The sequence below is a fragment of the Zootoca vivipara genome, chromosome 4 (assembly GCF_963506605.1).
Source record: "Zootoca vivipara chromosome 4, rZooViv1.1, whole genome shotgun sequence".
NCBI classification, from domain to species: Eukaryota; Metazoa; Chordata; class Lepidosauria; order Squamata; family Lacertidae; genus Zootoca; species Zootoca vivipara.
Window position 1 is genome coordinate 77894588 of NC_083279.1, and position 15402 is coordinate 77909989.

Here is a 15402-nt window from a genome sequence, read left to right on the forward strand (position 1 = left end):
AACACCAACACACAGTAAATGTGTACATCATATATTGGATCCTTCTTTGGAAATGTCCAAAACTACTACACAGCAAGTGCCGAGGGCGGGGGGCGGGAATCGGAGTGTCAGATTAACAGCTCTGACCGTTCCTTCCCCTTTCTGGAAATATCTGTGGAAATCTAAATTGGGATTAATGACTTCTGGTTTCCCAAAGTGATAGCTTGTTTCTCTAATTTTGGCCATCAGATCCCTAAGCATGCACATGTGCACAAAAGTTGCAAGTTTGCGTGCACAGCAAAGTAAGAGTGAGATTTGTGATTCACATTTTTAACTAAATTCTGTGAACTAATATGCATATGTTGTGTCCACTGTGTCTACAGTACACAATTTCCAGGTTGTGTAGGGTAATAATATGATCAATTAGTGCTGTTGGCATGGATTTTTTAAAAATCCTCAAATGTTTTTGAATATTCACCATTTGTTGCACGGCTCTTTTTTTCTTGGATACTTTCCAGCTACAGGGCATCCCTGTGAGCTAATACATGCTTCTGATTGGCAAACAGGATGACCCATTTATCATACATGGATAATTAATTGCCATGATTGACAATGTTAAGTATCACAATGCACAATGAATGCATTTTCCCAATATTTCCAGGTGACTCATAGTGAAACCAGAACAAGTCATGGTGGATTTTATACATTCACAGAATTCTATCATCTCCCACATAACTGCCCTTGACACAAATGCTTGCTTGCTTTCTGCCCCAAAGCACCACATATTAAAAATCAAGGGACTTTGTACCTCCAACCAGTTATGCAAGGTCAGAACAACCTCAGAAGACTGAATTGGAAATATCAATATTAAAATTTGAACATGTGAATATGAAAGCTGGTGCAGTGCAGTGGCAAGGCTACTGAGCTATGAACAAGAAAGACATTGGTTCAAATATTGCCTTAGCTGTAATTGGAGCCAGCTCACTCATGAGGCAAGGTGAGGTGACTGCCTCGGGTAGCAGGATACACTGGGGCAGCAGATCCGTCCTCCAAGGAATGCATCACCTGCTGATGCCACCACTGCTGCATACTCCTTGGAGGCTAGATCTGACGCCTCATTGACTTTAGCCACCCTGCCAGTGCCACTTCGAGAGCGGCCTCTTGGCAAATAGGAGGCGCTGGAGGAAATGGTAGGGGCTGCCATCTGGGGTCTGCTAGGGTCTGCACTTGCCCAGTGTGATTCAGAGCAAGCCCACCTACCCACCCCCCGCATACCTTTTGATTCCCACTTCAACTGTGCTGCAACTATGGTGTGGGGCTTGCCACATTTTTTTGCCCTGAGTAAAGCCTCTAGAGGGGTGCCATTAAGGTCCCAGCCTCTGCGTGTGTGTACGCTAATGTGTGTGTGGAGTTGCCAAACTGGGACTTTGACCCGGGGGAAATAAAGCCTTGTTTCACCCCTGGATATGGTTGATTTGATCCCCCATCCCCACTCATTCTCAGGTTAGAGCGTCACTCACCCATTTGTCCCTTATGTAGATTTTTATTCTCTCCCTTTGTTCCTGATGCAGATCCTCATTCTCCCCTTTTTTCTTGGTCAGGGGGTGACACCATTTTGTGGTCTGCCTGGAGTGCCAAAATGTCTATGATCTCCATAAGTAGACTTAGGGAATTCATACACACACACCCTTTTTTGCAATGATTTGACAGGGAGTGCAGACCTTGTTTGCCTTTACCTTGGCTCTCAGTTGTGAGAAGATTGGGATTGGGATGTGAGGAAGCTCCCAGTGTTTTTTTATGAACCCCAACTCTTTCTCTGTGCCAGCAGAACGTTCTGGGACGGATCCTACTTGGACAGAGCCTGGCTAGATTATGAATAACTGACTGTAGACCTAAAGATCCATGTTCTCCATCCACACTGTCATCATATATCTTTCTATTTTAAGACCTGCCAGTCAAAGTGCAGTTTAAAAGCAAAGAACTATAAGAAGGGAGAGCAGGGGCCTCAAAGCTGCCTATTAGTTATTAGTACCTGGACAGCAGACTGAACAGATACACAGATTACCTTGGCACAGTTTTCCTCTATGGTGAGATGGATTGCATTTTTATTGAAATTAGAATAATTACTTCTGTGATTGCAACTGTACATATAACCTTGTATGCAAATTGCTGTCCTTTTTTTGACCATTTTGGGGGTGATGCATTTCCACATTCTTTGTAATTTATAAATGACCACCCTAGATCACATCTCCTACACATTTGAGTTCCCTTGAAGAAGATGAGGTGTTTCTGTCCCTGCCATGCTCTCCCACTTGGCTATTTATTCTCTCCTGGTTAATCACTGCTTCCATCAGCATGTTACATATTTTAAAGCATGTTACATATTTTAAGGCAAAATAATACCCTTTGGTGGACGCGGGTGGCGCTGTAATCTAAACCACAGAGCCTAGGGCTTGCTAATCAAAAGGTCGGTGGTTCGAATCACCGCGACGGGGTGAGCTCCCGTTGCTCAGTCCCAGCTCCTGCCAACCTAGCAGTTTGAAAGCATGTCAAAGTACAAGTAGATAAATAGGTACCGCTACAGCAGGAAGGTAAATGGCATTTCCGTGTGCTGCTCTGGTTCGCCAGAAGCAGCTTTGTCATGCTGGCCACATGACCTGGAAGCTGTACGCCAGCTCCCTCAGCCAATAACGCGAGATGAGTGCCGCAACCCCAGAGTCGGTCACGAATGGACCTAATGGTCAGGGGTCCCTTTACATTTAATACCCTTTGGTAGTTCTGTCTTGACCTTTTTTGAACCCATCAATGTGATGGGAAAGGAAAACTTGCCCCCCCTTGCAAAAAAAATAAAATATTTTTTAAAAAACAAAATTCCTATTATGTCAAATCTTTATTTTGTTCTTAAGTGTAAGGTATATTAATATTATTAAGATTTCATTGTTTTCTTATGTTATGCATTACAGTAAGCCGTCTCCTTGTTGTCGGCACCTATTTTTGTAACCCTTCATTGTATGTTATCCAGTTCTACTCCCCGCAACCAGAATTTTAAAAGGGGCAGAAAGGTCAGCCTTGGGCAGATCAAACCCTCTGGGTAACTGAAAGTAGCTGTTTGGATCCATCTTCTATGTTTAGTATTTTTAATTAGTATTTTGTATTTTGATATACTGTAGATGATTAGATTTGTTTTATGGGATTTTATGAGATTTCTTGTGGATAAGGAACAAATGGGCATTTTTTTTTAAAAAAGCCCATAATTTGTAAACTATGCACTCAGTGTGTAGAATTACTGTATTATAGTAGTACAGATTTGTATAGATGGTAACGTGCTCAACTCTCTCCTGATGAAATTAAAGGAGCTTAAAGCAGTTTAATTTTGGTCCTATATTATCTGTTTGCCTTTGCTTGGTTCAAATCATTGCACTTAGGCTTTTCACTGTTTGTTTTTACTGTAATTGTTTGGATGTGTTTTTATCAGAAGTGTATTGTACTCAATGGTGAAGTTCTGCATTAAGTGGATACTATTTAGAAAGTACATGCATTCATGCGCAACTGTTCTGGGAGCTTTCCCCAATTACATCAGCACCTTTTCTTTGATAGCAACATACTCTGAATTTTCTAATGCATTAAAGATGTTCTTTGAGGCATTTTTGCTAATTTGAACATACCGGTATGAAGGTGTCTTATATCTGAGTCAGACCTTTGGTCCATTTAGGTTAGTACAGTCTCCTGGGTATACTTTCCTCAGATAGATAATTACTGCAATTGACATGGAGATCTAATGTTTGCAAAGTGTGTGCTCTTCCTCTGTTTAGAGATCATTGTGAATTAATTAGTTCAAGCCACAGTTTTCAGTAACTGAACTGATGTAATTCTTTGTGAAACAAGCTTTTAAAAACAATTTGTGCTCTTTTATGTATCACACACTGACCCCGGATCAGTCTAACACAGGGAAATCTGTAGATTATCTTGTGGCTTATAAATGCAATGAATGACTGTAATAATGAGATAGTTACCAGATGCGGGTGGACATTATTTCAAGTCATTATTTCCAGTCAAGATGTCAGGAATCATGGAACTTGTTGGTTAGCAATATCTGGAGAGTCACAAGTTCCTCATCTTTGTTTTAGTGGAAAACACTGAAATAAAGAAATAAGGGAAATTGTACCATCTTCATATAATCTCGGAGAACTGGGGAAAGAAATGCCATTAAAAAAAATTAAAATATAGGCAACGATTGATTTACTTGCACCCAATTGATGTGCGATCGTGCGTGTGCGCACAGCGCCAAACCCAGAAGTGACCCGAAAACATCACTAAAACATAAGGATTGAATGGGAGCGGGCAAAACGGGGGTGGGGCAAGGTGGAATACTTTATGTGGGCCACGCCAACATGCACAGGAATATGGAACGTAACCCCTGTGCAAAACAAGGATTGCTTGTACTTTTATATTCCCTTTAGAGGTAGCAACCTTCTCAAGATGATTTACAAAATAAAAGCATAAAACAGTAATATACAGTGAACTAAAACAGCATTAAAATAACATTCTGAGTCAAAATGACTATTTTATATACTGCATTAGTAGTAACTGGAATTAGGGCTGTGCACTGGATCTGGCCAAATTCCAGATCCTGAACCAAATCAGGCTTATTTGGGTTGACTTGGGATTTGAATTGAGTTGAAGCAGCCTCAGTTCACCCCAGATGAGATCAAGTCCACCTGGAGCTATCTGGGCTGCCAAAATTGGATGGTCTGGCAGTGAGGAGAGAGAAGCAGAAGGCCTTTGTTCCCCTCACCTGACTCCCCAACCAGATGTTTAATAAGGGTTTTAAACCCTGATTAAACACGGGGGCAGTTGAAGAATTAGGGTTTCAAAATAATTAAATTACTTTAGAAAAAAGGTAGAATGTCATTTTTGCTAAGAGTTCAGCAGTTCAAGAACACATTTGGTCAAGTAGTGCTACTGTAGTAACCTTGTTCACTTGTTTTGCTGGGTTCTATGTAGAATTCCCTACTATCCAAATGGATGTTGCATATAATAGTTGTGATATGTGCTGCATGAAACGATCAGGTACTGCTTTCATTCAGTGACATAAAGGACTGAGGAAATTAATGCCTTAGGCAAGGATGGGTACTTCTTTGATCAGTGCCAGCTATTAGATCACAAACTTGTGGTTTTAAATCCTACTTTTCTGAAGGCAATGATTTACATATGAAAGTAACTTACTAATGCAGGAATTTGATTCATTTGTTTTGAAGGAGCTTGCACCCAGGTCTTGAGAAGTGAAAAAAGTCAAAGCTGTACCATTCAAAGCGGAACTGTGAACACCTAGATATAAACAAAACAAGAATCCCTCTCCAAAAGAATGTAAAGAGATGACACAATGTAACAATCATTCCAATAGACTTATTACCATATGCATCAAATTAGGTTTAAGACAATAAATTAGTTCCATCAAGGCTGATTAAGAGCCAGGACATTATGTAACATAACCAGCATTCCCGCCCACTCTTGAAATTTCATAATCAACAATACTTTGTGGCATTCTCCTTCCCCTCTACAAGATTGAAGACATTTAAAATGTTTTGACATATATTTCCATATTTTCACAATTTGTGAGGCTTTATTCCAAATTTAGTATATATAAAAAATAGAAGACATCAGCCATCTTCAGATGCTCACATCCAGTGTTAAGAAGACAAGAATGATGACAGGCATAGCTTATTTGCTTATTCCCACAGGCCTCCCTCGTATGTTTACTTAAGACTGGGGATGCGGGTGGTGCTGTGATCTAAAACCACTGAGCCTCATGGGCTTGCCGATCAGAAGGTTGGCAGCTCGAATCCACTTGATGGGGTGAGCTCCAGTTGCTCTGTCCCAGCTTCTGCCAACCTAGCAGTTTGAAAGCGTGCCAGTGTGAGTAGATAAAAGGTACCACTGTGGAGGGAAGATAAATGGCGTTTCCATGCGCTCTGGTTTCTGTCATGGGGTTCCACTGCACCAGAAGCATTTTAGTCATGCTGGCCACATGACCCAGAAAGCTGTCTGTGGACAAATGCTGGCTCCCTGGGCCTGAAAGCGAGATGAGCACCGCACCCTATAGTCGCCTTTGACTGGACTTAACCGTCCAGGGGTCCTTTACCTTTTTTTTTTTTACCTTTACTTAAAACTGACTATGATGAATGCCTGAACAGGGCTATTCTCATATTGTTAATTAGTTTTTGAAACCATGGAACAAAAGAAAGAGTAATATAAGCAAGTTTTCCATGTTAAAAAAAGAGAGTGCATTGGAAGGGAGAATCTGTCTTAATACTAACAGATATTTTTTCTGAGGAATAGGCAGTTATACAGAAAGATCTGGTTGTTAACTCTACACATTTGTCCCGTTCCCAATACAGTACTGCCAATTTGGATCCCAGTCTCACACTTGACCAGAAATCAAACAGGCCTTCTGTATCATGACAGAGTTTAAATAAGGTTTTGGATAGATTCTTAGATTGTAAGCCCCCTTGGAGACAAACTATTAACATTTAGAAAAGCTGTTGTATGTCACTGTTAGCCTATGCAATAGAATGGGATATACAATTGTAATCAAAATTATTCAACCTCTCACAACCGCACAAATGCAAGAGGTGTTGTCTCAAGCACACCTGATGCAACTAATCAAGGGCTTCATTAGTTGCACCAGGTGTGCTTGGGCTGGAACGCATGAAATACCTGAGTTGGGTTTGCTGAGTGTCAAACTTGGCTGCATGCTAGAAATATGGCTAAGTCAAGAGAACGGTTCAAAAAGGTAAGAGAAGATACCATCACCCTTCACAAACAAGGAGCAGGATACAAAAAGATAGTGAAGGCACTGAATGTTCCTAGAGACACCATTGGAAGCATATTTCACAAGTTCAAGGTTAATGGATTTGATGGATTTCTGTATTTTAATGTTTCGTTGGAAGCCGCCCAGAGTGGCTGGGGGAACCCGGCCAGATGGGCGGGGTATAAATAATAGGCAGGCTGGGGAAGGCAGGCTGGGGAAAATTCTCGAATGACTGCAAAAAAGCTGCAGCAAGACCTGGTGGCAGCAGGCACTGAGGTTTCAGTGAGCACATCAAGGCACGTACTAAACACAGATTTCCATGCCAGAACTCTTAAGATGTACACCGCTACTGACCCAAAAGCACAAAAAATGTTGACTCCAATATGCTCAAAATCATATAAATAAGCCACAGAAGTTTTGGGGTTCTGTTTTGTGGAGCAATGAAACAAACCTGGAACGTTTCAGCCCCATGGATCAGTGTTGCATCTGGATGAGGAAGAATGAAGCATATGCTGAAAAGAACACTCTGCCTACAGTGAAGCATGGTGGTGGCTTGGTGATGCTGTGGGGCTGCTTTGCATCCTCTGGCACTGGAAACTTGAAGTTTATGAAAGGCAGGATGGATTCATTGAAGTATCAGGAAATCCTAGGAGGAAACACGTCTGTGAGGAAGCTGACGCTTGGGCATCCTTGGACCTTCCAACACGACAATGATCCCAAGCATACCTCAAATTCCCCCAAGGCTTGGTTGCAGAAGAAGTCCTGGAAGGTTCTACAGTTGTCATCAGTCACCTGACTTGAACCCCATAGGAAATCTCTGGTGGGATTTGAAGAAGGCGGTTGCAGCACGCAGACCCAATATTATTGAACTGGAGACATTGCTCATGAGGAATGGGCTAAGATTCCTCAGGAATGCTGCCAGAAACTGCTGTCTGGCTATGCATCTTGTTTGCAGCAGGTCATAGCAACAAAGGCTTTTCTACTAAGTACTAAAGATGCTTGCAATGAAGGGGTTAAAAAAGTGAAACTGGAGAAGCCAGTATAAGTTGCAATTTCAGCTGAATTTGGGGAAACCACTTGAAGCATCCATTGTGTTAATATTTCAATAGCAAAGAGCTGAAAATCTGTAAATTTTGATAATAAACCTGATGGAAGTTGAATATCGTAATTTCGATTGCAAGTGTAAATCAGATAAAGAAACTGGAGACTTCATATTTTAAACATTTCTTACTTGAGCTTCAAAACCCTCCTTTGGTAAATGAAACCCAACTCTTGTCCATGTGTTTCACATGTTAATGACTTGTACATGGAAAACTTAATGAGTGGTTCCTTCGCTGCGAGAAGCCAAGTTACAGGAAACCAGGCAGAGGACCTTCTCGGTAGTGGCACCCGCCCTGTGGAACGCCCTCCCACCAGATGTCAAAGAGAAAAACAACTACCAGACTTTTAGAAGACATCTGAAGGCAGCCTTGTTTAGGGAAGCTTTTAATGTTTAATAGATTATTTTAATAGCCTTCTGGAAGCCGCCCAGAGTGGCTGGGGAAACCCAGCCAGTTGGGCAGGGTATAAATAATAAATTATTATTATTATTAGTGGTGTAGTGTGTAGTGTGTGTGTGTGTGTGTGTGTGCATACTGCGTGCATACTGCACATGTCTTTAGGTTATATAAGGCACATAATGCACATATTACACTTTACCTCAAACATGCTCAGATTTGTGCGAGGGATAAAATTCAGATTATAGCATAAAATCTATACTACAGTGTATAACTAACCAATGTTTTAAGTTGTTTAGCTGTGGATGTCTCATAATTAAGCCTGTGCAGTGGGCCCCAACTGCAACCCATTGTCTGAAATGACTTACCAATTTGATGTCCTACTTCACTCTTACTTCACTCTCATTGCTCCCATCATAGGTATGAATTTTGCTCCAGCCCAGAGAGACCTTTCATCTTGAAACCTGGGAGCACTACTGGAAACAGAATCCAAACCATCACACATAAAACAGCAATAATAGAGGGAAATAATAAGGTATGGTAATTTTAAAGATAAAGTACTTCAAGTTTGGGTATTCTTACTATAAGCTGTTCTTAATGCTGGATGATTAGTTGCTGGAAGTCTCTTCACAGCTGAGAAGAGGTTTCAGAAATCAAATCCCAACTTATTTCTGTTGCAGTGTTGTAGTCACATTATGGAAGTACATATTCTATTCACAGTTCTTGTGGATATTGGCCATGCTATCTGTGCAAATAGCAGATTGGTCCCATAAGGTCCCATCGAGTGCCTTTGGTGACTCGATAAGGGGCTGTTAAAAATTAGCAGAAGAAGCTTCTTTTGATGCTTAAATTCTCATTTTGATGCTGTCTGGGACTGGACAGAATAAACATGTGTCAAATTGAACAAACTATTACATGATATCAAATTGCATCAGTACTGCAAACCTTACCAAACAACTTTGAATTCCAAGGCACACCATTCTGCACCACTTCCCACATATCTGGCTATTAAGTTAATTTGTTAATAGTTGTGATGCTACTTTGTTAGTCACAAAAATTTGGAAATTTTATCCAGGGTGAGGCAATTCTGGAAAAGACTACAGAGTATTTTCACACAGAGCCACAGTGACAGCCAGGAGAAGACACATGCTCCAGAAATATCCATGGCAGTGATTTGCATATGGTCCATTTTGTATTCACTTGTGCTTCCTCTTTTGGTGCTTCCTGGTAGTGTATTATATTATGAGGACAATTAAAAAGAGGAGAAGCATGTTCAAACTTATCTGACTTAGCTAAATCAAGTGCTTTTGTGAGCAAATGATAGTGTTTTGGGGAAGAATAGTTACAGGTAGGTAATAATAATAATAATAATAATAATAATAATAATAATAATAATAATATTTATACCCTGCCCATCTGGCTGGGTTTCACCGAGAAGGCCCTCTGCCTAGTTCCCTGCAACTTGGCTTCTCCCAACGAGGGAACCGCCAGAAGGCCCTTGGTGCTGGACCTCAGTGTCCGGGCAGAATGATGGAGGTGGAGACGCTTCTTCAGGTATACTGGACCAAGGCCATTTAGGGCTTTAAAGGTCAGCACCAACACTTTGAATTGTGCTCGGAAACGTACTGGGAGCCAATGTAGATCTTTCAAGACCGGTGTTATGTGGTCTCGGCGGCCGCTCCCAGGTAGCCGTGTTAGTCTGACGTAGTCAAAACAAAACAAAACAAAACAAAACAAAACAAAATCCTTCCAGTAGCACCTTAGAGACCAACTAAATTTGTCATAGGTATGAGCTTTCGTGTGCATGCACAAAATCTGAAGAAGTGTGCATCTGAAGTGTGTATCTGAAGAAGTGTGCATGCACACCAAAGCTCATACCTATGACAAACTTGGTCTCTAAGGTGCTACTGGAAGGATTTTTTAAATTTTGTTTTGGGGAAGAATAGTTACCCATCAGGTGAAACAATAAATCAATAGTCTAAAGCAGGGCTGGGGATCTGTTGCCAAAGATCTGCATGTGGACTTCTGCTTTTCCTCATGTGGCCCAATTCCATGTTGGTAGGGAAGCCTAGAGCAGAAGAGAGAGTGTGGAAAGTGGAAGAGGGAGCTGAAACAGATGGAGTCATGGAAGGAAAAGGGGAGGCGGAAGTCCTCTCCCAAGTGATCCACCCCTGAGAAGAAACTACAGATAACAGGGAACCTAATTCTGTATTAAGCAGAAATGACAGAATGGACTTTCCCCAAATCGGGTGCCAAATCATACATTTGTTGCAAGCCCTAGTGGGATTTTCTACTTTTGTTTCAGGTTCATCAGTTCTTAAAACTATACTTGAACATATTTCTGATAAAGTTAACATACTTTTATGTAGAGCAGTAGAGATTCATTCAACTGGCACATCTGAAAATTGGAGGATGGGTGATACAAAGATGGCAGTGACTAACTGCTTTTTTCTGACATGAGTGATTCTATTGAAACAAACAAACAAAAAGCTTTCATAGTTTTGAACTCGCTCTGACATTTAAAATGTTTTGGCAATGGTAGTGATGGGTGGCTTACCAGCCTGAGTGTTACTATGGAAATTTCCCTTTGATCAGAAGTGATTTGGCAAGTTTGGTTCTCCTTTGAGACTATTTATGTCAAGTTTGACTATTGTTAATGTGGGATAGAAGAGATATCAAATTCATCTTCTAACCAAAGTTTGTTAGACTTTAGTGTTGCTAGACTTTAGTGTTGCAGACAGAGTTAAGCAAAATCCAATTTAATCCTGACATGTAAAAACACAGGTCAAATTTCTCTGTGAGTCTATGCAAGAAACAAGTCAGAAGGTGACAATAAAACCTAACTAAATGTCTATGACTGCTCAGGTGTTTGGCTTTTCAGTATGTGTCTTACCATTTTGGAATGAAACTTGTGTAGGCAAGAGTCTTTGTTTATATCACAGCAGTACAGAATGATTCCAGCATGCCAGGGTATGTTTTGTCTTTTTGTGTTATAAATTAACATGGCTCCTCCTTTATGGCTGTGTACACACCATACATTCAAAGCACATTATTTCCCCCAAATAATCACGGCATCTGTAATTTCCCAGCACAGAGCTATAATGCTCAGCACCCTTAACAAACTATAGTTCCTAGAATTCTTTTGGGGAAAATAATGTGCTTTCAATGCTGGCAGTGAAATCCCATTGGGATGGGATATATTGAACTATCAGGTTTATAGCCAGTGGTGTAATTGTAAATTTTGACATGCAGGAGATCATTGTGACAGAGTCTCCAAAGCCATGCCCAAAGGAGAATACAAAAATACAGGCACCTGTGCTGATCCATTTTATGGAAATAATACTCAATTTATCAGGGTCACTATGACTGCAGTCCTCAGTGGTGCTTACTTCTTACTGTGTAGGTTCAATTGGAAAAACATGATGACATTTAACAGAAGTTCTTCAGCCAACTGAAATGTATTTATTATTCATTTATTGTATTTATGAATCAACTACTAGATGAGTCTCAAGACTATATACATGAAAACAACTAAAAATAGCTTTAAAAACAGTGCAAAAAAGATACTTGATTTAAAACAATGCAGTATAAACACCTAAGGTATAAATCATTTCACCCAGTTAGAAAACCTATTGAAACAAAAAAAAATTGTTTCCAGAATGGTGAAAACCTGTTGTGCCTTAACAGGGATGCTGTTCCACAAAATGGGTATAGCCACACTGGAAACCCTTCTCCAAGTTACTGTGGATCAGGGTTCTGATATTTTAGGGACTTGGGTGAGTAACCCTCCTACAAACACAGTGACCAACTGGTAAGGGGTAAGGCAGTCTCTCAAGTAACCTGCCCCTAAGTTGCATCAAATCTTATATGGACTAGTAGCAGATCAGCCAGTGTAGATCCCCCAGATAAGGTGTTATATACTGGTAATAGTTTATTCTTACAGCCACCCTTATTGCCATGTTCTGCATTAGCTGCAGCCTCTATAGCAACCTCACATTAAGAGCATTGAGGCTGCTAATGCAAGGGCAACTGTAGTCAAACTATTCGTTTAGCTTCAATTAGAAATGCTAACAATCTTGCAAATAAGTGTTGCCATTTGAACTTCTAGTGTAAAGTAGCTCAATTATTTTCCTCATTCTCTGACTTCCTACCGGTATATGCTAATCTTTAACAAATAACATTAAAAGTCTCATTGTCACCTCATTCATTTTGCCAAAATATGGAGTGTCTTCCAATTATCTTCACCCCAGGACATGCCTTCATTGCTACCTCTCTGAAAAAAAATCCTGGAGCTATGCTCTCCCATGTGTACACCCTCCACTGTTCTACTGCTTATAGCCACAACTGTTTCTTTTTACACAAAAAGTACTGTTATTTTCTGAGATGGCAAGAGGGGAACAGCTGAATTCCCAGACCAGTGGAAATATTAGCATGGCTAACAATGAAATCTGCATTCAGAATTCCAGAATGTATTTTAAAATGTCAAACAACTGGCATTTAAAAAACTTGCCCAGATACAAGTACATGAAAGATTGATGTGATTTAGGTGTGATGTTGAGAGTTTTATGCTACAAAATAATTGCTCCCATTGTTAGCTACTTGCTCATCTTATCTGTGGCTAATCACAAACAAGGGAAACATTTGCTTTGTAAGCAAACCTTCAGAGCAAGAATGAGATCTATCCTTGAGGAAATAGCCGGAATACCAGTTTGAAGTATGCCACATTTTAGTATTTGAGTGTTAGAAAGGTTATACAAGAGCTTCATTTAAGAATCGGTGTCTGTTCTCATTCCCATGCCCTTCCTGTTTTCGAACAACATGAGATTTGTCCTCAGAATCTCCTTCTTACACTACCCTCTAGGTAGTGTTATAGAACAGTGGTGGCTAATCTGTAATGTTGTTGACTCTGATTCCTATTAGCCTCAGCCAGCATCATGGCCATGTCTGACATGGTGGAAGTTGCAAGCCAGCACCATCTGGAGGGTTACAGGTTCCCCATCCGTTATAGAAAATTTGATGGGCTCTATATACTTGGCATGTCATTTTGTTTTTTTTAAAAAACAACAACAACAAAGCAAAACACCATCTGAATTACCTATATAACTGTGTGTAGCACAGGGGTGGGAGTCTTAATACACACTGCAGTGAGACAAGATAAAGTGTGGATAAACCCTCACAGCCTCAAGTGCAATAAGCTGCTTCCAAACTCTGCTGTTGTAGGAAACAGAGAGGTGGGGGTGACAGCATCTTAGGGGCTCCACACAAGTGATTTATAGTCTGCATGAGTGATGCCTTCATGTCCAACATGTTGGTCCCAGGCTACCAGTGGGGAGGAGGGTGGCTGGTGAGTGGAACCAAATGTACACTTCATCAGGATCAGACCTATGTCTGTGAGTCTTCTGAGCTCCTTGGCCCTTGGCCAGTGCCTGATTTGGCTGATTTTTGCTACTGACCATGATTGCATCTAATATATTAAAGCCATGATACAAAATAGTATTTTTTTTTAAAAAAAGTTAAGAATTAACTTCTGCTCTGTTGCACTACATTTTCCAGTATTTTTCTTGCCAACTCCCTTGGCTGGCTGAGTGACCTCTGGGCATCCTGTGGGGTACAGCTCACAGTGCCACACCTAATTTATTGTAACCTGTCATCAGTACATCATGAGAATGAGATAAATCCATGTTAAATCCTAAATGTTCAGAATATAATGACTCTGATAATATAAAGGTCTCCTGGGTAAGCTGCCTTCCTGTTATGTTTCCATTATTTCCATGGCTTTATATGATGGTGGCACCTCCTAGTTGCTGCACTGCTTTTCACTGAATTAATGGAACAACTGAATTGCATCAGTGTCAGTAGTCAGGAGGATCACTGAAAAATAATTATTAAAAACGGATAAGAACTAAAACTTTTCTTTTCCCCTAACAGACTGCTAGCATATTGGTTGTGGCTGAATCTAGGTCATCCGGAATCTACAGTTGCATAGCTTCCAATAAAGTGGGAAGTGACGAAAGAAACATTAGTTATTTTGTAACAGGTGAGGTACAATTAATGTGATATTAAATCATACAGCTATTGATCAACTACATTTTGACCCATTTCTGTTTGGAGGGAATAACTATAGTGAATGAAAATAACAAAAATTATAGGGTGCTAATAGATTAATCCTTATTCTGGAATTATTACTGGCTGGAAAAATTCTGTTCATTACCAGCCTCCACCTGTAACTTGTGAGGTATTTTCTTCTTCCCCTTAAGGTATTATTACACAATACCTTCAACATTCTACCTACATCATTCACATGGCTGGTTCACTTGCAACTCTGTCATGTATGTTCTATACACAGCAAAGTGTGGGCCTTGGAACTGAGCCTTGGTCTTACATGCCCTGCAAGAAACCAAATGCATGCTGGACTCTATCCATGAACATACTCATGTGGATCTATTATGGGCTGAACTAAGAAATTACTTTGTAGCATGAGAAAAGCACTTGGGTGGGGACTTCCGGTCTGCTGCGGAGGGAATGGCGGCATGCTCTGTGTCATCTGCTTAAAAGACGGCACGGTTCTCTGGGGATGTTATAAGCTTACCCTTTTCTCCTTCCAGTCAACTGCTCTTGCTGAGGGAGAAAAAACCCCCACAAAAAACACCACCTTTAAACTAATGCCAGTACAAAATGCTGATGGCTGTGAACAAAAGGCCAGGATGCTAAAAAGGATTTCCTTTCAGTATATTCAAAATAGATACTTCAGGGCTAGACTGATTGCTAGAAGTTGTTAGTTTTTCAACAACTTTCAAGTTTGTTCTCATTTGAAGACTGGCTTCACCAGAGAATGGCAGGAAGGGGACAGGAACATATCTGGGCAAAAAAAAAAAAGCCTTCTAGGGCCTGTAAAATGGACCAGATGAATATGTCCTGGGACATGTGTACATTCTGACCACAGGGTAGAAGCACTAGATCCAATATAAGCCTGATCCTTCCCCTATTTTTTCTGGTTGTTTTGCTGGCACACAGCAGGGCCATGGGTGTGTTTGCAATTACTGAGGGTGAGACAGGAACAGCAAAGCCTTATCTCCTGGCTGACCAGTGTCACTAAAGGCATTTTATTTTGAGATT

At 40.6% G+C, this 15402-nt stretch overlaps 1 protein-coding gene across 4 annotated transcripts in view; it reads left to right on the forward strand.

The window, feature by feature from the left end:
* The window catches only part of FLT1 (fms related receptor tyrosine kinase 1), a 110231-nt gene that overhangs the window by 40898 nt on the left and 53931 nt on the right, over window positions 1-15402 (forward strand). For all 4 annotated transcript variants that reach the window (XM_035114270.2, XM_035114269.2, XM_060273818.1 and 1 more), the window contains 2 exons: window positions 8707-8821; window positions 14215-14323. In XM_035114270.2, coding sequence (XP_034970161.1) covers window positions 8707-8821; window positions 14215-14323 — 224 coding nt within the window. The remainder of the gene's footprint in view (window positions 1-8706; window positions 8822-14214; window positions 14324-15402) is intronic.